General features: G+C 49.5%; 1 protein-coding gene across 2 annotated transcripts; it reads left to right on the top strand.

Moving 5' to 3' along the window:
• Nucleotides 1-8,424: 8,424 nt before the first annotated feature.
• LOC129647228 (apolipoprotein L3-like) lies at nt 8,425-23,785 on the top strand. Of its 2 annotated transcripts, none has more exons than XM_055574414.1 (5): nt 8,425-8,534; nt 15,455-15,495; nt 15,677-15,782; nt 17,566-17,686; nt 20,649-23,785. In XM_055574414.1, the coding sequence occupies exons 3-5, from the start codon at nt 15,752-15,754 to the stop codon at nt 21,499-21,501; spliced, it is 1,005 nt and encodes a 334-aa protein (XP_055430389.1). In that variant the 5' UTR covers nt 8,425-8,534; nt 15,455-15,495; nt 15,677-15,751; the 3' UTR covers nt 21,502-23,785. The 2 variants fall into 2 exon arrangements, with proteins under 2 accessions (XP_055430389.1, XP_055430395.1); XM_055574420.1 differs by having other exon boundaries at nt 8,459-8,534; nt 15,411-15,495.
• Nucleotides 23,786-25,364: the final 1,579 nt, after the last annotated feature.

Here is a 25,364-nt window from a genome sequence, read left to right on the forward strand (position 1 = left end):
TTTCAGGTGAACAGTGAAGGGACTCAGCCATACACATACATGTATCCATTCTCCCCCTAACTCCCTTCCCATCAGAAACCACTTACTTTGAACTAAAGACGACACTGGGTGCAGAATACAGGGAGAGGCAGGGAAACTAGCAACGAGACACAGAAAGACAAAAGGGCTGAAAATGGGGGATAGTCAGAGAGGCAGGATCACTGGGATCCAGGGGAAGTAGCAGGGGCTGCTCTATCGCCCTTCCCGGGGTCTGTTGCCCCAGCAAGAAGAGTCTCCCCCTGGTGGTGGCCTCTAGCCCGACTTCTCCAACAACTCATCTTTGATCCCAGCATTTTATCTTAATTAGGCTGTGACTTCTTTTGTCTGCTTGTTTCTTTAATTGAAGTATAGTTGATTCACAATATTCTGTTAGTTCAGGTGAACATCGAAGTGATTCAATTATACATAATCTATGTATATATCTGTATTCTTTTAAATTTTTTTCATTACAGATTATGATAAGATACTGACTATTATTCCCTGTGTTATACATAAAGTCCTTGTTTTTTAAATCTATTTTATGTATGGTAGTGTGCATCTGTTAATCCCACACTCCTAGTTTACCCCTGTCTCTCTTTAGTAACAACAAGTTATGTTTTCTATGACTATGAGTCTGTTTTGGTTTGTTCATAAGTTCATTTGGACTCTTTTCTTTTGGCCATGCCAAGCAGTTTGTGGGATCTCAGATGCCCGATGTGGGATAAACGTGGCCATAGCAGCAAAACCACCAAATGCTAACCACTAGAGCACCAGGGAACCACATAGACTATTTCTTAGATTCTCCATATAAGTGATATTATGTATCTGTCTTTTCTGCCAGACTTACTTCACTTAGTATGATCGCCTCTAGATCCATATATGTTACTACAAAAGGCATTTTTACATTCTTTTTATGGCTGAGTCATATTCCATTGTTTGTATGTACCACATTGTCTTTATCCCTTCATCTGTTGATGGACATTTAGGTTGCTTGCATGTCTTGCCTATTGTAAATAGTGCTGCTATGAACATGGGGCGCATGTATCTTTTTGAACTGGAACTTTTTCTTTTCCAAATATATGCCCTGAAGTGGGGTCATTGGATCACATGATAGCTCTATTTTTAGTTTTTAAGGAACTTCTTTACTGTTTTCCATAATGGCCACACCAATTTATATTCCCAGCAACAGTGTAGGAGGCTTGCCTTTTCTCCACATCGTCTCCAATATTGATTGTCTGTCGATTTTTACTTGATGGCCCTTGTGATTGGTAGGGGGTGATCTCTTATTGTAGTTTTGATTAGCATACACAGAGGATGAGATGGCTGGATGGCATCACTGACTCAATGGAGATGAGTTTGAGTGGACTCGGGAGTTGGTGATGGACAGGGAGGCCTGGTGTGCTGTGGTCCATGGGATCGTGAAGAGTCAGACACGACTGAGCGCCTGAACTGAACTGAATGAATAATTAGCAGTGTTCAGCCTCTTTGCATGTGCTGGCTAGCCAGCTGTGTATCTTCCCTGAAGGATGGTCTGTGTGGAACTTCAGGCAGCGGCTTCTTGACGACAGTGGTGGTGGTGGTGGCGGCAGCGGTGACGACGACTCAGGGGACGGAGCATCTGACACGTATCCAGGCGCCCTTTGAGTTCAGGCTGCACCGAGACCAGCGACGTTCCCATGAAATTCCCAGTGTTGTGTAGGAACAGAGATTGATTTGGGAAAAAGAGAAAGAAAGATGAAGCAGAAGGCATCAACAGGTCAAGGAACTATGCGGTGTGTCAAGGAGATCAACCAGCCTGGGGTCAACAGACAAGGCCTCTCTGACCCTCAGTTTCCTCCTCAGTTGGGGATGAAGCAGAACAAGATATTCTAGGACCATCTGCCTCTTTCCACATTGTGTTCTACAGACTTTAGTTCAATAAATATGAACTGATTGACTGAGGCTTCCTTTCACTTATTGATGAGCTCAGCTGGGCTCCGAATGCCTGACCTCCTTCCCTATGAGCCCGTCTCCCAGGGTCTCAAGAAGCATGTCCTCCATGGCTCCTCCTGCCTACCCACTGGGCTCCCATAAAGTTGTTTCCCTCAGACCCTGGAGCCCCGCGGGCCCCATGGGACACCAGAGGGAGCCCATGTCGTCTGACTTGGGCTGAGCACGGGGATGTTCCTCCTCCAGCCCCAGGGACAAGGATGGACATGGGGCACCCGAGGGTGATTGAGAGCAGAGGGCTTGTGTGCAGGTGTGAGGAGGGGGGTCAGCCATAAACAGAGGGGCAGAGAGAGAGCACATGCCTCACCCAGGCTGCCTTCACGTTTCACCAGGACTTCTGTAGGAACCTCCAGAACGGTCTTCCTGTGTTTACCTTGGGGCACTGCCCTGCCTCACCTATCTATTCCCCACATGGGGCTAGAATGACTCTTAAGAATATTGATCTTAGCTCTACCTGTTTCCCCTCCTCCACAGCTGCCTATGACTCTGAGCACAGATGCTCAAAGCCTCCCTACAGCCTAGCCTGCTGGAGCCTGTGGTCCCCCCTAGGGCAGAGCTGGATGCCAGGCTCACTCCACCCCCAGGAGCAGGACTGAATGGCTTGGGGAAATGGGCAGGAAGCAGGGAAAGTCCATCCAAGGCCATGTTCTGACCTGGCCACCCATCTGGGATTGCACCTGCCTGGACCTTCTGAGGAGCCTTCATGGGATGCCTCAGGCTCCTCCTCTCCAGGGAGGAGAGGGGAGCATGGGTGTGGCTCTCACCCCACGGGCCTGCTCCATGGGGCACAAACTCTCTGACTTTCCATGTGTGGAGCATGTGAGCACCTAACAGGCTACCACACCTGGAGCCCAGGGCAGGAAGCAGAGACCTGGAACCTGGATATGATCCCAGAACATCTCCGAAGTCCCTCCCCACGTGCTGCAGAGCCTTCTCCACACTTTTGTTCATACCTCCCTCAGAAGACTTTCCTCACTGCCTCGGACTCCCTCTCAGCCTGTGTTTTTCTGAGGCTTCAACCAGTCCTCTCATTCCTTCTTGAAGATGTCAGCAGTCATGGCCATCGCCTGCCTGACCTTCAGAAATGTGAGTTCATTCCTTCAGCAGTTCTTCATCAGTTCCTGGAGAATTCCCATCCTACACAGACTTCTCTGAGCAGGCTTTCAGGCACTGGGTACAGAACCATTCTGTGTCCACCCCCATCTCCCCCCGAACCCTTAGAGCTGGACTCTATTGAGCTCAATGTGCGGCTGATGCCACTCCACGGTGACCCATGTCAGGTGAGATCCTTGTAGTTCTGAGCAACAGAAACTGCATCTGGCTAAGTGAGCACAGAAGAGCGTGCACTGAGAGGGAAGAAGTCCAGGTCAGAGCATAGAGAGAAGTCCCAAATGTGCACAGCTCAGGGCGGACAGGAAGCAGGACATGTCCCGCTCCAGGATCCCACAGTCTGTCCCCTGAGGTCCTGTAAGCAGGGGGCTTAGGTCCAAACACCTGGAATCTCAGTGTCAATTCCCAAGAGACAGAGTAACTTGGGCCTGGGGACAGTATCCTTGGACTAATAGTTCAGGCTGAAGGATGGGGAAGATGAATGGTTAACAGGGACCTGAACCCTGGGGGAAAGTCTCAGGTAGAGAGGCTCCAGATTGAGTGCTTCCTGGATGCACACGTGCCCTCTTCCCAGACCAACAGACATGACTCTCCTCACGCTGTTCTGGGTCCAATCACCCCACACACGACAGTAAGTGCACCGCTCACTTCCCCAGCTGGAGACAAACATGAATCCCCTCCACCTGCTGCATCTTGCAGTGATGTCAAGGGTGAAGGGCCCCAGCGCGATGCCAGAGCATCTCCTGGTCCTTCGGGCTCCTTTCTCAGTCTTCTGCATGTATATCATATATGTGCGGGCAACAGGGAGGTGCAGTGAGACCCCGACCCCCAGGAACATTGCTCTCCTGATACCAGTCTTCACTGGGATCCCACTCCCTGTTCCTCTCTCCTGCGGGAAATTCTCCCCTGTGCAGCCCGGGCTGGGCCATCGCTGTGTCAGCACTGTCACCTGGGTCCTAATCAGGACCTCACTGCACCTCTGAGAGCAGGTGCTTGTCACCCCAATGGAGAGCAGGAGGAAGCAGGTCCCAGGGACCAGGAGAGTGGCTGAGGCCCCTACCTGGGGAGGGCCATCCTGGGTGGGCCTTCTTGGTGTGTTGAGCCTTCTCCCTGATCCATGTTGAGCTGATTGGTTGGGAGAACGCAGGGTGTTCTGTTCCAGGAGGAAGTGAAGCAAGCATGTGGTATTTCTGTAACACAGCTCATCCTGAGTCCAGCGCAGAATACCCATCCCCCTAGGAGCCCAGAGCATGCAGCTGTCTGTCCCCACCTGCTGTCCTGTCCCCCGTGGGGAGAGGTGGGCAGGGATGTGTGCGGCACACATGTGTCCGCCACCCAGGACTTGAGTGCCTCTGGGCAGAGCCTCTGTGGACAATTTCATGTTTCTCTCATGCCTTGGGGCCGGGCATCTTTAAGATCCTGCTCCCATCTCTCAAAAATGCCTGGAAGGTCATATTAAGTTGTTCTTTTTCAAAGGGTGCTGTCCTGGACCTCATACCGGTGATGACCGCTGAGTCTGGGCAGAGCCCTCCCTCCAAAGATAGGGACATTGTTTTTGAAAGACAGCAGACGTGTTATGCCCAACCATTCTTTAACCTGATAATTAAAGAAGCTGTATATTTCATTATGAAAACACTACAACTAACGGTTCAGATTCAGAAAATAGGGTAAAACATAGAGAAGTGAAATAATTCCCCCAGTAAGATTATTGGCCAACTCCCTACAGTGCAGCTATGTTTTTAGAAGCAAACCTCAAAAATCTTGTCATTTCTTCTGTACATACTTCAGTTCATCCCTATATTTTAAAAAGGTCTTTGCCTGGTGGCCAGACCCTGAAGAATCTGCCCGCAATGCGGGAGACCCGAGTTCATATCCCTGGGTCGGGAAGACTTCCTGGAGAAGCGAATGGCAACCCACTCCAGGATTCTTGCCTGGAGAATTTCATGGACAGAGGAGTCTGGCGAGCTATAGTCCATGGCTCCACAAAGACTTGAACACAACTGAATAACTAACACTTCGAAAATGTCTAAGTTTGCTCTGCCCATATTGTTGGAATTTAGGCTCTTGCAACTTCCTTCCTTTAAATAACACTGCAGTGAACATATTTGTGTATGAAGTTTCCCCCTCATCTTTGAGGCTGTTTTTCTGGGGGTAGGCCCTGCAGATGACATTGTTGGGATAAAGGGAATGAGTGCTTAAAGGCTCCCTGTGTCTGACCCATCCCCCAACGCCGCCCCTGGCCCCGGGTGTCTCTGCAGGCTGACTTCGCCATCGAGGTGTGGTCAAGGCTACCTATGAGCGCATGTTCACACCACCTGGCGCACAGCCTCCAGTGGCTGGATCCCAGGGTGTGGACCTAACTGAACAGGGGTGTCCTCAGTCTCGGAGAAGGCAATGGCACCTCACTCGAGTACTCTTGCCTGGAAAATCCCACGGACAGAGGAGCCTGGTGGGCTGCAGTCCATGGGGTCGCTAGGAGTCGGACACGACTGAGCGACTTCACTTTCACTTTTCACTTTCATGCATTGGAGAAGGAAATGGCAACCCACTCCAGTGTTCTTGCCTGGAGAATACCAAGGATGACGGAGCCTGGTGGGCTGCCGTCTATGGGGTCGCACAGAGTCCGACACGACTGAAGTGACTTAGCAGCAGCAGCAGTCCTCAGTCTGTGGAGGTCCTGGCTTAGACGAAAGCTGGTTCTTCTCAGCAAATTGTGTTGCTTGCACAGAGTGTCTAACAATTGGTTTCACTCGGATGCTGGGTTACACCCAGTCTGGGCCCAGCCTCCTCGTCAATGACAGTTGTTGATGAGAGACTTGCCCTGTCACAGCGCTGCTCCCAAGCCTCTTGTGGCCCTTGCACGCCATCCTGCACCTGGCCCCACTTTCTTGGCTTCCCCTGCTTCACTCCTTAGGTTCCTAAGTATGTCAAAGCCTCTCTTGACTTTAAACTACCTGTTTGAAGAAACACTCTTTCTCTAATTACCTAGGGTAATGTACCAGAGCCCCGATATCCACTGCCACCTTTGTTAGAAATGCATGGGGACAGAGATGCCAGCAGGTAAAATCCCTTCAGGGCCCAGGTTCTGTGTTTCTCTGCAAGTCTGACTCCTTACCTGTCCCATGCTGGCCCCCACGTGCCCCCTTCCTGGCATCCCTCCACCCCGCGTTCCCTGCACCAGGAGAAGTGTGTGAGCAGAGCGTTAAGACCAATCCAGGGCCTTGGTCTTTCTCTAGGACTCCGTGGTGGATGGGGCGGCATGTGGTCAGCGGCCAGCTCTCCTCTTCTACATCAAGGTCCTGGAGATCGAGAGCAATGTGTACCACATGGCCAGAGCAAGGTTTTCTTTGGGCTACTGTGCTAGCCCACCTGGAGGAGGAGCGGGACCTGAAGATCACTGATGTCATCATTGGCTTCCAGGCCTGATGCAGGGGCTACCTGGCCGGGAAGTGAGTCCCGGGACGCCCACCACCAGCTCAGGGCCCCCAGCTGTCCTGTGTGGAGGCACTGAGGAAGCAGGGCCTGGCCGCCCTCACCCAGGCAGGTGTCCCCCAGGGAGGCCCACTTGGCTTTCCCGCCCCCTGCTTCCTGGATTTCTGCCTGAGGTTTAAAGTGAGCAGGTGGGAGGGGTGACTGTGCTCCGATTTTCCCTGCAGAAAAACACCTGCCTCCCACTGTTCTTCCCGTGTCCCTTCTGTAGGTGTGACATCTAGATCTGGCTGTCCCCAGAGGATCCCAAACTCTGGGGAAGAGGCATTCTTGAACTCCAGCAGCTCTCGTGGGGTCAGAGGCAGACTTGTGCAGGTCAGTGGGCAGGGCAGCTGCCCGTTTGCCCCTTGACTCCTCTGTGTCTGGGCTCTGGGGCTTGTGTCCTGGCCTGAGCCCTGAGCTCTGGGAACAGGGTGTCAAATGAATGTTTGCAGGATGCGAGCTGCTGACATTCTCCCACCAAACACAAGTCCCTGAGTTGTTGGAACAAAGTGCCCACGTCTCCCCTCCTCTCAGCTCCCTTATCTGCAAAACACATCAGATACATAACAGTTGGCTTTAAGAACAAACTATGGTTGGCTATCCTCATGGAATAATCTCCTGTCCCTCCCTCAAAACCCGAGGGGTGGGGACCATAATGGCCCAGGGACATTTCCAGGGGTGAAGCAGCCCTGAGGGAAGGGCAGGCGGGCCTCCATGGGGCATCCAGGTCCATTGCAGTCACTTCTGCTTGAGGCAAACCGAGAAGTTCACCAACAGTCCAGCTACAGGACTCTCAGACTGTGGGAACTTGACATGCATTTCTTCATCTGTGAAACGGAGCCAGCACTCCTAGAGCTGAGTGAGATTCAACAGGAAAGGCCTGGACGGTGCGAGCACAGTCCCTGCCACACACTCAGCCCCGTCCACAGAGGCTTTTTGCTCAGGAACCAAACGAAGACAAGGCTAGCTCTCCATTGCAGACTTCTCTGAGTCGCCAGGACACTGGTTTTCTGATAAAAGTTCTCCATTTGGAGAGAAAAAAATCTGTTGTCAGGTGGAGATAAGCCGAGATAGAAAAAGGCAGCGTGCTCTCAGCCCTTCCCACGAACTTCTGCATCCACCTTATGGCAGTGACCACCAAGGCTGGGCCTCCTCATGTGGACTAAATGCACTAGTTCCGTCTCTGCCAGCAGGGCTAAGTCTAGAGGGATCTGATCAAAAGGGATGGGGGGAAGCGCATGGACAGAGTGTCTGAGGGGTGGCCTTAGGGCCCTCTTCTAGGTGCCATGGGAGGAAAACAGGAAACAGTGGACTCTAAGGCGAGGTCACGGAGGGCTTCTCAGTGGAGGTGGTGCCAGATTTGGGCTTTGCAGAAAGCATTTCTCCCAGTTGGATGCAGCAGGTTTCCCTGGCAGAAGAACCTAGAAGTGTGCGTGATTCCTAGAAGCCACCTGGACCTGGCCCTCAGCAGCAGAGTGTGAGCAGTATGCACTGAGCAGCTGAGCTGTCCCAGGACTGTACCTCATGCTGGTGGCATGAAGGTGAACAAGGCAGGCAGGCTGGTGAGTGTGGGGTTGGAGGGGTGAGAAGATGGAATCGGGGGGTGGGGAGTGATTTGCCAAGGGACTCACGGTGTATTGGTGGCAGGTCTTCCTTCATGGAGCCTGAGACGGAGTGGACTGTGTCAAGAAGGATGTGGAATGTCAGGACTGGGCTTCTTTCTCTAAGGAGGTGGAAATAGTCCCAGGGCGGGGCCTGGTGGGCAGGGTGTTTGTTTGACTTGAACCACTAACAAGTGAGGGTTTTGCTTTCACTTTTGCTTCCCAGAGTATATCTAGGCACAGAGGGTGTGTGTGGTCATTGCAGAGATGCACAGCTAGCTGCTGCATCTGCACAGCTGAGAACGTCTGGATCTTGTTCACACTCAGCCAGAGGAAAACCCCTGGGTAAGCAGAGGGGAGGGACCCTGCCCATCTCCCCATCCTCAGGATGAATGTCTGAGAAACGATGATGTCACTAGTTGACAGAAGAAGGGAACTGGAAGCGCAGAGAGAGGTGAGGTCATGGCCGAGGCAGCAGGTTAAGCAGGGGCAGAGCCTGGATGTGGAGGCAGGTGTGTCTGAGGGCTTCCTCCCAGCCGAGGGCCCCTAAACAGAGCAGAGGGAGGGCCACAGCTGCTCAGGTGGGCTCAGCTCAGGGTGTGGACTCCTGAGACATGAGCGGCGACCCCCGAAGGAAGGTGGGTGTTGGGTGTGCTTAGTACTTTGGGAAATTGGAGGAAGCAGAGAGGCTAGAGGAGGACAGGGGAGTCAGAGCCTCCCCTCCTATGGCCTGGCCACCTTAAAGCTGTCCCCAGGGTGCTAGGCTGGGGCTGATGGGGGAAAGGGGATTTTTTTCAGTTACAAGGAATCAAGGTTTGTTGAAAAACCTTGCCTCTGAGAGCCAGGCCCTGGGGGACATTGCGGCCTGGAAATAGACAGGAAACCAAGTGGGGAGTCGAAGGGCGATGGCTTCCTGTGTTTGCCAGGACCTCTGCTCAGGATGTGAGTGATAGGAGGTCCTGTGTGGGGAAGGTGGCGCCGCTGGAAGAAGTGAGAAGGGCTCACTGCACAAGGTCCACATACATCCCGGTGTTGCAATGTTAAGATAAAAGGCCGAACTCTACAGACATCAGTATAACAGGAGGGGCATGAGCTTAGATCTATGTTTTTTACCGGCAGAGACAACCCTAGAAACGTTGGGGAATTAAAACCACATTCCCACCCTGCCCTTGTACCCATGTCCAAAGTCCTGGACTTGGCCTCCTCTCTGCCCACAGAGAGCTATGTGACCCTGGGCAAGCTACCTCCTATGGAATTGTTTGTTCTATTCTCTTACTAAGTTTTTTAAAGCTGATTTCCATTTTCTCTGTGGGTGCAGATGTTTTTTCTGACCTGGTTTATGGGATCCTTGGCAATTTTAATTTCCAAGAGTTCAGTAGGTCAGAATTTCCATTATATCTTGTGGCATGTGTGTATTTAGAAAGGCTTTCTCAAATCAATGTTATTTTTAATGCTTCCTTCAGTCCCTTCAGTTTTTTCTCTCTGGTGCACGTTGGATCCTTTTGAAAGATTGATTGATTAGTCCATTCTCTTCCTCTTTCTCCCCTTCTCCCCTCGCTCCCTTTCTAATTTTAACAGGGGAACTGGGGTTGTGCTGTGTCACCAAGAAGCTGCTTGTTTCATGTCCCCATAAGGGGTCCCACCCCTCATATTGTGGCCAGGCTGTGCCCAGGAGGGAGGAGGGTGTCCAGAGGCCCTGGACAAGAGGAGCAGCAGAGAAGACACAGGGCCCCTGATGATGTGGGAGGGTTCTCAGACCTGGAGAAACTGAGCAAAAAGGGACCACGACCAGGAAAGTGCCGCCTCCAAGAGGAGCTGGAGAGCAACTGGGGAAAGGTGGCAGAGGGAGGCTTGGAGCTGGGCCGCCAGGGACAAGTACCCCGTCATGCGGTGAGGCCAGTGGGGAAGCACATGTCGTGGGGTGGGGAAGCACATGTCGTGGGGAAGGGCAGCCTGTGCCAAGTGAGGTGTCAGTCTCGTGCAGCAGGCCCTGTGGAGACAGAGAGTGTGAGGAAGACAGGAGCTGGGGCAGTCGGGAGGGTCCGGGTGCTCAGCCAGGGACTTTCTTAACGCCCGTTTCCCTTCCCAGGGAAGGTGACTGCAGGCACATGAGGGAGATGGTTGGGGAGAATCTGTCTGCCCACGAGGAGGGAAGGGATGCATGACTGGCCATGCAGCTGGGCAGGGTCCTCCCCTCTCCACCAACAGCCTTTCCAGAAAGGGACCAATCAGAGGCTCACAGAGGAGGAAGCCCTGGATAGGAATCCAGCAGAGGAAGCACTATCAGCATCCACACCCATCTGAGGCCCCAGACAAGGGTCAGGACCAGGCCAAGAATGGGAGGGAAGGATGGAAGGATGAGGTCGAGGGTTCAGATGCATTTACAAAGTTTTGGCATCACCCAGGATCCAGCCCTTTCTGCCCAAGCCCTCCTCTTCTCTCTGCCTTGGCTCTTGGTCCTCGTGTTTCATGATGTCATTTGGCTTTCTGGCTCCTGGGTCATGCAGCTTCCAGGCAGAGAGGGTGGCACAGGACCAGCCAGCTCTCTTCTCCCACCTGCTTCAAGGTAGACCTGCCTGTGCGAATTCTCTCCCATCCACATAATCAGTGCCTCCAGCCTCCACCACCAGGCACACTCCCTAGTGAACAAGTTACTCTTCCTGACGGACAACCCCAGGCATCACAGAGAGAAGATGATAGAAAGATTCTAGGATGGGAGCTCAGGTGAGGGGATTTGGGGGAGGCTGTAAGGAAATGGGGGCTTCCCTGATAGATCAGTTGGTAAAGAATCTGCCTGCAATGCAGGAGACCCCAGTTTGATTCCTGGGTTGGAAAGATCCCCTGGAGAAGGGAAAGGCTACCCACTGCAATACTCTGGCCTAGAGAATGCCATGGATTCTATAGTCCATGGGGTTTCAGAGTGTTGGACATGACTGAGAGACTTTCTCTCACTCACTAAGGAAATGGGTCCACTCTAGATTAGGCGACACAGAAAATGAGGGACACTTCTATCAGTGGGGGTCTCGGTAACTCATCTTTGGAGAGGGGAGACCAGAGTGAGCATAAAGGTGTGACTGGTAAAGAAGGAGAAGTCATGCTTTTCAGCCAAGGGAGGGAGTGTGGTGTTGGTGGGGGCGCAGTGATGGGTGTTTGCTGTCTCGTTTGCTCCTGCTCTCAGGGTGACCCTGTGTGAGGCTGGAGTTCTGTGAAGCCTTTACATCCAGCGGGAGAAGAGCATCACCCTGTTGTGATACCAGGCCAGCCTTGGGATATCATGGGTATTCTTTCCTTCTCAGTCCTTTATAATGGTCACATAAATAGACAGAAGGGAATATATCCATCAATTTTAAGACTCCTCTTATTATTCAATTCAATTAACAGTGAAATATTTCCCACTACACTTACTCCTTTTTGCAGCATAGCTACCTTTTGTAAGCTTTATGTCTCCCTTCTTAGCCACACTTGATATAAACTCTTCTCATTGAATTGTTATGAACTCATGGCCTTTCTCAGACTCTACTTGGCCCAATGAAACATGATCATAGTATTCACTTTCCATCGTCAGCAGCATTATTATATGTGAGTTACATTAAAGTTGCTCAGTCGGGTCTGACTCTTTGTGATCCCATGGCCTGTCAGAGGAGCCTGACTCCTCTGTCCATGGAATTCTCTAGACCGGAATACTGGAGTGGGTAGCCATTCCTTCTCCAGGGGATCTTCCCAGGGCTCGAACCCAGGTCTCTCACATTGCAAGCAGATTCTTTACCATCTGAGCCACCAGGGAAGTTCATTTTATGTGGGTGCCGCTTCTAAATGCTGCTCTGAACATTTCCGAGAGAATCTTTGCCTTTGGGGGTGTATAGTTGCCAACCTGTGGATATAGATGCCGACCTGTGGAACTGACCTCCCCTTCAAGGAGTCTCGCTTCCTTTGAGTGGGCAGAAGCCCATGGGTGCACGTGTTTGTGGGCAAGGTGCTGCTAGATGATGGATCTGTTTAAGGCCACAGGGCACTGTGATTGTCCTGGTTTACATGTATGGTCATCCCTCTTTTCCTGAGAGCTTGGCTTCATCATCACACACATGTCTGCCGCCCTGACAGTTGTCACATCGGGTGTCGGCTTACTTCTTATTGTCTCTCAATCCAATTGCTTCCACCAGCTTATGTGGTGGCGCCAGAAATCAACCCATTCTCATGGGTTACTAACTACTATGAAGTGACTTCTGCTTTTATAAAATTAAAAAAATCCAAAATGCTAAATGCATATGTTTAAAACAAATCTGTTTATACAGAGGGTTCTGCACACCGTTCATAGTAAAAAGCACTTTCAATTGTTTGCTTTAGCAATATCCTTAGATAATTTCCTTACTTACAGGGTCATTCAGAGAAATAAATATAAGTGAATGCTTGAGAAGCACTTAGAATGCTGCCTGGCGCAAAGTGGGAAGCCGTCAACCAGGATAGCTAATAAACATTAAGTATCATATTTTTCTTTTCCTAATTTAGAAAGTTTGATAGTATTAACTTACTTCTTACCAGGGAAGATAATGTTTTCAGTTATTCTTATACTTTTTCTTATATCCATCTCTTACTTCTCCTAATATCATTATATCACTAATCTTACATCTTCTATTAGAAAACTTTGTGGTTATATGCACTTTATTTGTGCCATTGTTTCTTAGGCCCTCAGGTTCAACTGGTGTTTCTGATTCCCCACTGTGTAAAATGAGACTTTCTCTTTCTCCCTTCAGTGCTTCAGCTCCCAACTTCTAGAAGTGTGATTTAATGTTTATATTGATTGACAGCAAATAAATTTAGTTCTCAATTTAAATGCTTTGTTCTAAAAGTTAAAAGTCAAAGAAGAGAATTTACATTTTTGTGATGTTTTAAATATTTTCTCTTGAGTAACTTGTATTAATACTATGTATTTGCACATACATTTTGGCATAGCTTCAGTTTTTCCTGATGTTTGGAATTGCCTTTGTTTTCACCCCTTGCACTGTCTATCTTCAAATTTCCTCCATTTCTTTGCACCTGTGCCTCATATGATACCGAGTCCCCTGTCCCCACAGACTCTGGACTTTTTACCCCATTCTGAACTGGTTTCTCTCTAGATCTGCCGTGTGCCCAGCTGTGATCCTTGGATTCCCTTCTCTCTGGGTTGATGTTCCTGATTCCTGGATCACATTCAGGAATCTTTCTTTCTCTTGGTTATCCTTTGCATCATCACACACACACACACACATTTCTTTCCTTTGCACCTCACTCTCAAGTAACTTGCTAAGGAACAATTGTGAATAGCAACATTTCTATTTGCCATTTAGCTCCATTTCTTCTGTCATTTAAAAAAAATTTCTAGAAGCTTTTTTTGACCTTCTTTTCCAATCTTTCTTTAGACTTATTTGGTAAACACTTATTAATTTCCAAGATTTTTTTTTGTCTGTTTCAATTTTTCCCACTTCTCAGTGCATCTCATTTTATGAATAAAAATCCTTTCTAATTGACTTAACGACCTGGGTTCAAGTTTTAAAAATTATTTTCTTCTTTCAGAATTGTCCATCCATCTCTTCTGGTGTCATTTCTCATCTGTTTGTCTAAGTCATCTTTTCCACATTATCATCGTTTCCATGTATCTAATCCTGGATGACCCATTCATATTTAAGAGGGAGTAGAGTTGACTGGTAAGCTGCCCTGTAGAGTGCTTGCCTGAGGACCCCTAAATTCCAGAATACAGAAATATTTTTTCTGGAGTCTCTGAATTAAGATTTTCCTCCATCTGGTGTGGATTTGGGTGAATATGTAATGGGATGTGGGTTGCTGGGACTAACCCCTGCTTTCTCCTCTGTGTCACTCTCATTTTGCTCTAAGCAAGCATTCCTCTAGCCTGTACACCTTCTCTCCATTTCTTTCCTCCACTCCTCTTTATTCAGCAGTCACTTCTTCATCCACTCAGTCTTCAAACTATTGCTGAAGACTCTGGGCTCCTGTTGCCCACATTCCTGGCTTTATATTAGCAGCAGAGCACCGAGAGGCGAGGTATGGGCTCTTGAGCCCAGTAAGTGGGTTGAAACCTAGTCTGTCATGGACAAGATTTCTGACCTTGGGCAAGTCACATAACATCTATGCAAAAAGGAGGGGAGTTGGTGTACATATCTCAAGGGTTACTGGAATGATCCAAATTATATTCGGTAAAGTCTTAGATCAACTATCCGTACAGAACGAAGACCACAAGCACAGAGACGCCTCCTATCAGTAGCCATTATTACAACTGTAAGCATGTTTCCTATCATTTCGGTCAGGTCTCAGGAGGAGGAGCTGGTAAATGCACTTTTGTCTTCTTACAATACTGCTGAATGTAATCAACATTTGCTTTCTTCCATCATCTACCAAGACAATGTAATCCCAAACAGAATTAAAAAATTGTCTCTCAATTTTGAAGTAGAGACTTCTGAGAATTGGCAAGATTAAAAGAATTGACACCGTCATATATGAATATAACTGTAATCAATTGGTGCAATATTTTGGCACAACAGAGTGACTCTAGGTATGAAAATATTTAAAATGTTTAGAGCCCTGACCAAATCATTCTACTTCCAGAAACAGCTTAAGGACACAGTCTCAAGTACAGGCAAAGTTTCATACAAGAAGAGTGTTCTTTACACTATTATTTACACAGACAATTAGAAACACCCCAAAGTGCAACAGTCAGGGGAGGACCGCAGAGAGGACTGGGCACCATCCAGGTCCTCAGCTGCCCAGGGCAGGGCTGCAGGGAGGGGGCTTGTGGGAGAAAGGCTCCTGCAGAAGGAAGGAGGATGTGGGCTGTGGGAGCTGCAGCACCAGAAACTTTATCAAGGCAGATATTCAGGCACAGGGAGCAAGACATCATTTTGGAATAAAAAGAGTCATTTACCAATTAACATATATCCCCAGGTTAGTATATTTGTATATTGTTGAGAGTACAGCATAGTTATCATTAACCTGTTATTTGAATCAGAAAGACTTGGGTTCAAGTCCAGACTCTGCACCAGCATGAAGTCTTGGGCTGACCCATGTTTAGGTGAGTTTCAGGAGCCTGCACATCACAGACACTGAATCAATAGTAGTTATTACCAATTAGTGACACAGGTGTCCCAACCTCACATAATTCCCAGAGTATTCCTTTCTATGCTCCTTTCTATGTGTTCTGTCTCTGGTTTTACTGCTCCTATAACTTCACAGATGGCTGTCTCCTGTCTGATTACCTTCTCCCTGTGCCCCAACAGGAGAGCAGGACTCTGACTCAGCTTGGAAGGAGCTGTAGGAGGTGAGTGACTTTTCTTAACTAACAGCCAGCAGAGCCCAGGGGACAGGGAAACGCAGAGGGTTAAGCCCTGGTGGCACTGGTGGCCGTCCCAGGGGAACCCACCAGAGGGCTCCCCCTCGCTGCTCCCTGCAGCCGCTGCTCACTCGTGATGTAGCCCACAGTCTGTTTTCTCTTCCCCAAGGGTGAGGCCACACCTCCTTCCAGCCTGACACAAACAAGGAGTGAAGGGAGATCTCTGGAAACCCCTGCTGCCACCATGAGCTCAGAAAACTTTGGACACTGCTCAGGTAGTCAGCTCTCTCTTCTCTGGAAGGTTCCTGCTTGTGACCCAGAATTGAAGGTGGTATTTCCAGGCTAGTTAAACTACAGAGGAATCAAGAACCATGAAAGGATGGATAAACATCCTTGAGCTTCCAAGAGAGACCAGGAGATTCCCCTCACCCTGGGGTCTGCCCACAGCCTCCTTCCTGGCCCTCTCCTCAGGGAGCCATGACCAAGGTGCTGACTTCCTGCCTCTCCCACCACCCAGCAAGTGACTCAGTACAGTGGCCAGGAGAGCACACGCTGAGCATGGACCGCAGATGGCAGTCCCCAAGGCCAGGCAGGCCTGGGAGAGGAGGTCCTCCAGCATCATTGGACTTCTCCTGCTCTCTCCCTTGGCCCAAGCCTCCTCCTGCTCCCAGACCCTGGGGCATCACCACAGAAGCTGTTTCCTCCGGCTCTTCCCAGCCACCAGCCCAGCCTCTCTGCAAGGGTCAGTGGACCCTGCACTGAACCCCAGTCTGGCCTTTGCCACCTCCCACCTGGAGGGGAGGGGTGATAAGGATCACATCTGGCTCCACCCCTGCTCCACCTGGTGGATCCCCTCCCTTGCCCCTCCTAGAGTCTGTGGTCAGAAGCAGGAATCCTCTCACATGGTAGTTTTGCTCAATGGCATGTGGTCCTAGAGTCTTTTTTAAAATTAGGTAACATGGGTTTCTAATGTTTTCTAAGTTTCGTGTGTACAACATTATATTTCTACTTCTATATACACTACTGCATGCTCACCACCAAAAATGAGTTGCAATGAATTCCCCTTGTGTGCTATAGAGTAGAATGAACAAATCACAGGAGTTTTAAATGGAAGGAGGATTCAAAGTCTTGTCCAAGAAATGTCTGACACTTGACCTTGGATTCAACCTCAGAGGTTTCAGCTCTGTGGCCTTGGGCTGTCCATTGTGCTGTCTGAGTTTCTCTTCTGTGAAATAAGGATAATGCTTCTTTGTGCAGATTTATCAAGAAACACATTTGATATCAAGTCCCAGCCCACACAAACATATATAACCTGGCCAGCAATCTTACCTACAATTCCATAACCTCCAGATCTCTGAAATCACTCAGGGATTTTGATAACTCATTGAGGACTAATCTGTAGTGATCTGAGGCTATTTGTAGTCATTACATTATTTATCCCATTTAACGTGAGTATTCAATTGTTTCCCTGCCCAAACATGAAAGCATTCATTTATAGAGTGCTGCCCATCTATTCTGGAAAGGGTAACTAACAAATCACACTTGGTGTTTCTTCTCTTTGTCTGTGTGTGTTCAGTTGCTCAGTCATGTCCAACTCTTTGCAACCGCATGGACTGCAGCCTGCCAGACTCTTCTATCCGTGGGATTCTCCAAACAAGAATATTGGAGTGGCTTGCCATGCCCTCCTTCAAGGGATCTTCCTGACTCAGGGATCAAAACCGCCTCTCTTACATCTCCCGCATTGGTGGGCAGGTTCTTTACCACTAGAACTCCCTGGGAATCCCACTATGACCTCAATTTACCTGGGAATCCCACGTAGGATGTCATTTCACCTAACCTCCTTACAATCCCTATCTTCAGAAAGGTCACCAGGGGGTTAACTCTTCAACACAAATTGGGGGGGGAGGGGGGACAGTCCATCCATAACCCTAGGTGACCTCACCAAGAGTTCCTCATGTGATTGCTGCTCAGCAAGATCAATTTTAACTATTTTATACTCAATAACATTTATGTCCCACCACACATTCTTCTAAACTTATTCCCTTTTCTTTCACCTAGATATTGAGAACTTTTTTGAGGAGGTCGTTCAGTGTCTCTGGGACATACTGAGCAGAGAGGAACTGCTACTCCTGCTGAATGAATTCCTGGAGAGAATTAAGGCTGAGGCCAGTTTGTCCAGGTAACCTGCACAGGTGCACCAGGAAGGTCACCCACGTCCCCCAGCACCAGGCTAGCTTCCTCCTGGAGTAACGCCTCCTCCAGGCAGGACCCTACTGTTGGAGACAGGGATGTTCCTTCTCAAGATCCCATCAGGAATGTTTCCTCCATGTCATTTGCTGACAGTGAATGATCGTGGGTTGAGAAGAGACGAAACCTGCAAGGAAGGGGCAGGTTATGTGACCTTGGACAAGTTACTGAACTACTCTCTGGTTTGGTTTCTCCATCTTTTCATTTTTACTGTGAGGACACTGAGATCATGCATGTAAAGTGCTTCCCATAATGACTGACACAGAGTAAGTACTCAGTCAATAGTAACATTTTAAAAACTTGTTGGGAAGAGACAGGGTCAAGGGTCTTCTTTCTGGTGAGGAGAACCAAGCAGAATTTCCTCTGGGACAAGTGGGGAAACCCTGACACCACCATTTGTGTCCTGGGCTTCTGCCTACAGTCTTTCTATTCCCCATGTTAGGAGCTGTACCAACCCTGCATGCTCCTGCTGGCCCATAAGTGAGAGAGGCTAGAGAGGAACTGGAGGAGCTGGTGGGATCCTGGATCTAGCCGTGCCCAACTCCTGGGCCTGTGGCTTAAGACTTTGAATCTCAGATCTGTCCTGTGTCCAATGGGAATAGCAATTCAGTCTCATGGATTATGGTGATGGCCTCAGAGTGAACTGCAGGGTCAGAGGTGGGGAACCAAGTGCAATCATCTTGTCCAAAGGACCAGGAAGGCCTGCACCAGGGTCAGACCCAGGGGTCAGGGTGGAGCAAAGGGTCCAGGTTGGAGGGCTAGGAGGCAGGCTTGGGCAGCAGGACCAGGACTAGAGTGAAGACAGTGGGCCCTAAGGACACAGAACTGAAGGGACTGTGACCCTTGCAGAGGTCCCCTGAGTGGGAGAGGGGGACATTTCTTCCCTCCCTGTTGGAATCCCCTCATGCTGGACTAGAGGGCCCTGGGTGACTGTGTCTGCACACCCTGCCTGGGACCTGGCTTCTCACTCCACTGGGGACCCTCTTCTAATCTACGTGGAGTCCCCCTGACAGTGGGGTGGCCATGTGGCTCAGGGAGCCCTCCAGGGTCACAGTAGGTGGCTGTGATTGTGTGACATTTGAGGGATTCTGAGGAGCCTCACACATCCCCACCCAAGAGGAAAACGCTTCCTCCACCAGCCTTGCAAGTGCTGGTCTCCTCAGGCTCAGCCATTCAGATGGATATTTCCTCAAGTCCCTTGAATCTTCAGAGGTTCCACAAAGTTCCACATGGCCTTGGGGTGCAGGCAGGTGAAGCTGTCACCAGGTAAATTGTGAGTTAGATTGGTGACCCCTGAGCGGTTGAGGGTGCTGGGTGATTGGTCAGAAGTCAGTGAGGTGAGCTGGAGAGTCCTAGGGAAACCAGTGCTCATAGCACAACACCTGCTCCCCTGTCCACTGGGGAGTAGGTGGACAAAGTGACCTTCTGCTGAGAAGGTCAAGGGCACAATGCTTAGCAGACAGCAGATGGCAGACCAAATGTTTATAAGGTGTCTTCTAGCTCTGACTTTTGGGGTTTAAAAAATTCTAAGTCATAGAGACAGCCAATCTGCAAAATATAAGGGCACAGTGCCCAGGACTGCCCTTACTTTGACTTCAATGGCAAATTTAGGGGATCCCCAAAACAACTCTTAGGTTCAAGAATTCCCTATAGAATGGACAGGACTCACTGAAAACTTCAGGATCCCAGGTACTGTTTACTACTGCTGCTGCTGCTGCTAAGTCACTTCAGTCATGTCCAACTCTGTGTGACCTCATAGACAGCAGCCCACCAGGCTCTGCCGTACCTGGGATTCTCCAGGCAAGAACACAGGAGTGGGTTGCCATTTCCTTCTCCAATGCATGAAAGTGAAAAGTGAAAGGGAAGTCGCTCAGTCGTGTCTGACTCTTCGCAACCCAATGGACTGCAGCCTACCAGGCTCCTCCATCCATATGATTTTCCAGGCAAGAGTACTGGAGTGGGGTGCCATCACCTTCTCCTACAGTTTACTACAGGGAAGGATAAAAGTTCCCACCAGCCACAGGGCAGAGTCTGGGCAGGTTTCATATACGAAGCTTCCATAGTCCTCAGGACACGTTACTGACCTGGATTCGGTGTGTGATAAGATGCACAGAGTACTGCCTATCAGAAACACTTACTTGCTTACAAGCCAAATTACCCTGACCTGTCATCTCCAGCCCCTCCTGGAAGTCAGACTTGTGCCCTAGTGTCCAGCTCTACCAGATGGCAGAATTGATACCATGGGACCCAGTGAACCTAGGTCACTTGTCACCTTCTCAGACTGACCAGTGGCCAAAGGCCCAGGCAGGCAAGGACACTCCTATCAGCCAGAATTCTAGGGGCTTAGGGACCACTTCCCAGTAGCCAAGGGCAAAGGGCAGGGAGACTTCTCACTACACACTAAGGCCCTTGAATGAAGGTTTTGTCCTCCAGTCCTACTTGTCTTTGTTTATCTGTGGAGTTCCCACTCCAAAAACTCTTTCAAAGTGGTGGTGTTGACCCCCTGTGAGACGTCTTTACCACACACCTTTTCTGTGGCTGAGCCATATAGCCTGTGGGATCCTCATTCCCCAACCAGGGATTGAGTTAAGGCCGACAGCAGGAATGCAGAGTTGAAACCTCTGAACCACCTGGGAATTCTCTCAAATACCTCTCTTAAGTTGCCAGTATCCACTGGTGACCTCATTTACCTATTCCAAGTTTAGCTATTTCAAGATGGAGCATCTATAAAATATCAAACATGTTTAAGGTTGAAAGAGAAAAGTTTACATTTATAAAATTCTTTTCTAATGATTTATAGTAACATATCTGTATTTATGCAGAATAGATATTATGGAGTCAATTTTACAGACAAGCAAACTGCCTTTCTAATCCCTTGACCTTCGTCGTTACAGGGAAGATGTGGATGAACTACACAATTATCTGAACGAATTGAAAAGAGCCTTGGTTGAGGACGACAAAGAAAGACTCTCCAAAGCGCAGCTGGACAGGAGGAGGTTTCTGAATCAGTTTCCTCAGGTGAAACGGCAGCTGGAGGAGTGCATAAGCAAGTTCCACGAGCTCGCAGACAAGGCTGAGAAGGTCCATAAGGGATGTACCATCTCCAACATGATGGCCCACAGCACCGGTGCTGTGTCTGGTATTCTGACTATCGTTGGCCTGGCTCTGGCACTCGTGACAATGGGGTCCAGTGTGGTGTTCTTGGCCACTGTGACAGGTCTGGGAGCAGTAGGTACTGTGACCAGTGTGTCCACCAGTATCCTGGAACATATAAAGAGGTCTTCAGTAGAAACCATAGCCAGTCGCATGATGTCAACTCTCATCAAGAAATGGAAGGTTCTCCTAGAGATACTCAAGAGCAACCCCACAACAGAGAAAGTCACAAAAGCTGTACAATGCATCGAAATGCACGTCCATGACATGCAGACAGGCAAAGCCTTTTCTGACTCTGCAGCAAACGTCTGCATGAGCTTTCTGATATTATCATCTTCATCCATCCAAAAGAAAGAGGCAGGTTTCAAAGCCCCGGCTTTAACAATTACCAAAGGAGGCCAGATCGTGGGTTTGGCCACTTCAGGGGTTTTCCTTCTGGTGGATGTGGGCTGCTTGGTGAAGGAGTCAATGCACCTGCACAGTGGTGCAAAGGCAGCATCAGCTGAAAACCTGCAGCAGCGGGCCCGGGAGCTGGAGAGGAAGCTGGAGGAGGTCACCCAGATCTACAAGCGTCTGCAAGAGGACCTGATTTAGCCACCCCCAGAGCAGTGCGGGGTCCAGGGACATGTGAGGGGCTAAAGTGCAGAGGTACCTAGTTAGAGGGAAGAGAGGGAGACCACATTAATGAAGCTGGGTGTTAGGAATTTGGCATTAGTTGAGCACAGCAGGGAAGGGATGGATGTAGGTGATAGATGAGGAGAGAGAAGGAAGGGGCCTGGAGCCTGGATTAAGGGAGGAGGGGGGACCAGAGAATGAGAGGTGGGGAGAAACCACTTTTTTCATACCAAGAATGTTTTATTTTGTATTGGAGTATAGCTGATTAACAATGTTGTGATAGTTTCAGGTGAACAGCAATGGGACTCAGCTATTCATATACACGTACGCATTCTCCCCCAAACTCCACTCCCATCAGAAACCACTTACTTTGGACTAAAGATGACACTGGAGGCAGAATAAAGGGAGAGGCAGGCGAACTAGCAATGAGAGGCCAGGTATACGAACTCGTTGAAAATGGGAGAACGTCAGTCAGGATTGTTGGGATCCAGAAGTAGCAGGGGCTCCTCTATCGCCCTCCACAGGCTGTGATGTCCCAGCAAGAAGAGTCTTCCCCTGGTGGTGGTCTCTAGACCTCTCCTCCAACATCAACTCACCTTTGGCCCTAGCTGATGTATGTTTCTTAGGCCGTGACTTCTTTCGTTTGTTTGTTTTATTGAAGGATAATTGATTTACAATATCCTGTTAATTTCAGGTATACAGCAAAGTGCTTCCATTATACAGATATCTACGTATTTATGTGGGCTTTCCAGGTGGCGCTAGTGGTAAAGAATGTGTCTGCTAAGCAAGAGACACAGGTTTGATTCCTGGGTAGGGATTCTCTGGAGGTTGAAATGACACCCCACTCCAATATTCTTGTCTGGGAAATCCCATAGACAGTGGAGCCTGGCATGTTACAGTCCATGGGGTTGCAAAGAGTCAGACAGAACAGAACATCTGAGCATGTGTATATCTATATTCTTTTTTATTCCATTACGTCATAGTTTATTACAAGATATTGAATACTGTTCCTTTGCTACTACAGTAGGTAGTCCCTAGTTTATTGGTGTGTATCTGTTAATCCCATCTCCTAATTTTTCTATCCCCCCAAAACTTTGGTAAAAAGTTTGTTTTCTATGTCTATGAGTCTGTTTCTATTCATTTGGTCATTTGTATTATTTTCTGGATTCTACATATAAGTTAGTATCACATATTTGTCTGACTTACTTCACTCAGTATGATACTCTCTAGATCCATACATATTGTTAAAGATACTATTACTTCATTCTTCTTTATGGCTGAGTAGGATTCATGGAGTGTATACATGTACCACATTTGCTTTACTCATTAATCTGTCAACAGACTTTTAGGTTAATATTGTGTCTTGGCCGTTAAGTACTGCTATGAACATCAGGGTATGTGTATCTTTTCAAATTAGAGCTTTAATTTTTTTGTAGAAATATGTCCAGAAGTGGGATTGCTAAATCATATGGTAGCTCTATTGTTAGTTGTTTAAGAAAACTCCACATGGCCTTCCATAGTGGCTGCACCAATTTACATTCCCGCCAACAGTGTAGGAGGGTTCCCTTTTCTCCACAGCCTCCGAGCATTGTAGATGTAGGGGATGGCCCTGTGATCGCTGTAGGGGAGATAACTTATTGTAGTTTGATTGCATTTCTCTAATAACTAGTGACGCTGAGTGTGTTTCCACGTACCCGCTGGCCGTCTGGACGTCTGCATGGAGAATGGTCTGTGTAGACCTTCAGGCAGTGGCTTCTTGACGACAGTGGTGGTGAGGCTGTGGCAGCAGCGGTGTGACAGCACAGTGGATGGAACACCTGACACGCTGCCAGGAGCTCTTTAGGGCCAGAGTGCACCGAGACACCAGTGACGTTTCCATGAAAATCCAAATGCGGAGGAGGAACAGAGGTTGATTAAAAAAGAGAGAAAGAAGGATGAAACAAGGAGGCAGAAACAGGTCAAGGAACTTTCGGTGTGTCAGGAGATGAAACAGCCTGGGGCCAACAGCCACGACTCTCTGACCCTCGGTTTCTTCTTCAGCTGGGGGTGAGGCTGGATACGATATTTCAGGTTGCTCTGGTTCTCTCCACCTTGTGTTTTCTAGACTCTGGTTCAATAAATACGAGCTGATTCACTGAGGCTTCCTTGCATTGACTGAGGGGCTAAGCTGGGCTCCAGATGGCTGACCTCCTTCCCCGGGAGCCTGTCTCCCAGGGTCTCAGGGAGCCCGTCCTCCATGGCTCCTCCTGTCTGCCTGCTGGGCTCCCATCCAATCGTTTCCCTCAGACCCTGGATGCCACAGGCCCTGTGGGATGCCTGGGGATACCCGTATCATCTGACTTGAGCTGAGCTCGGGCATGCTCCTCCTCCAGCCCTGGGACCAGGATGGACACGGGGCACCCAAGCGTGATTGAGAGCAGAGGGCTTGTGTGCAGGTGTGAGAGAGGGTCAGCCATAAGCAGAGGTGAGAGAGAGACAACACACATCTCACCCAGGTGCCTTCATGTTTTACCACGGCTCCTGCAGGAGCTTCCAGAACCACCTTCCTGTGTTTACCTTGGGGCACTGCCCTGCCCCACTCATCTATTTCCCACACAGGGCTAGAATGACCCTTAAGTATATTGACCTTTGCAGTACCTGCCTCCAGCTTTTCTCTCGCTGCACATGACTCTGAGCACAGATGCCAAACCTTAACTGCAGACCAAAGCAGTGTGCAAGAGCCTGGGGGCCCCTGAGGGCAGAGCTGGAAGCCAGGCTCACTCCATCCCTAGGGGTAAGACTGAGGGGCTGGTGGATGGGAGCAGGGATGGAGGGAAAGTCCATCCAAGGCCATGTCCTGACCTGGTCACCCATCTGGGATTGCACCTGCCAGGACCTTCTGAGGAGCCTTCATAAGATGCCTCAGTCTCCTCCTCTCCGGGGAGGAAAGGGCAGCATCTGGGTGTGGCTCTCACCCCATGGGCCTGCTCCACAGGGCACCAACTCTCTGTGTTTCCATGTGGGGAGCATGTGAGCACCTAACTGGCTCCAATGCCTGGAGCCCAGGGCAGGAAGCCAGAGACCCGGGACCTGGAAATGATCACAGGACGTCTCCTAAGACCCTCCCCACGTGCTGCAGAGCCCTCTCCCCACTTTTGTCCAAACCTCCCTTGGAAGACTTTCTTCAGTGCCTCTGACTCTGACTCCCTCTCATCCAGTGTTACCATGAGGCTTCAACTGGACCTCCCATTCCTTCCTGAAGATGTCAGCAAGAAAAAAAGCAAAGTGAAGTCGCTCAGTCATGTCTGATTCTTCGTGACCCTATGGAGCGTAGCCTGCAGCCTCTCCCATCCATGGGACTTTCCAGGAAATAATACTGGAGTGGGTTGCCATTTCTTTCTCCAGGGCATCTGAGCAAGGATCAACTCAGGGATCGAACCATCAGCAGTCATGGCCATCGCCTGCCTGACCTTCAGAAATAGGAGTTCATTTCTTCATCAGTTCCTGGAGAATTCCCATCCTGCACAGACTTCTGGGCAGGTTTCAGGCACTGGATACAGATCCATTCAGTGTCCACCCCCATGTCTCCCTGAACCCTTAGAGCTGGACTCCACTGAGCTCAATGTGTGGTGGATGCAATTCCACAGTGACCCTTGTGTCAGGTGAGATCCCTGTGGTTCTGAGCAACAGAAAGTGAGTCTGACTAAGTGAGCACAGAAAAGGGTGCTGGGGGAAGCAGGGCAGGTCAGAGAAAGGAAAGAAACCCCCAAACTCGCACAGTTCAGGAAGTACAGGAAGCAGGACAGGTCTCCCTGCAGGAGCTCACGGTCTGTCCCCTGAGGCCCCTGCCAGCAGGGGCCTTA

This window comes from Bubalus kerabau, chromosome 1 (genome assembly GCF_029407905.1).
Source record: "Bubalus kerabau isolate K-KA32 ecotype Philippines breed swamp buffalo chromosome 1, PCC_UOA_SB_1v2, whole genome shotgun sequence".
NCBI lineage: Eukaryota > Metazoa > Chordata > Mammalia > Artiodactyla > Bovidae > Bubalus > Bubalus kerabau.

Excerpts from the sequence above, each read along its gene's own strand:
- LOC129647228 (XM_055574414.1), top strand. The coding sequence starts at position 15,752 with ATGAGCTCAGAAAACTTTGGACACTGCTCAG. Across the intron at positions 15,783-17,565 it reads AAACTTTGGACACTGCTCAG|ATATTGAGAACTTTTTTGAG; the intron begins GTAGTCAGCTCT and ends TCTTTCACCTAG. Across the intron at positions 17,687-20,648 it reads GCTGAGGCCAGTTTGTCCAG|GGAAGATGTGGATGAACTAC; the intron begins GTAACCTGCACA and ends TCGTCGTTACAG.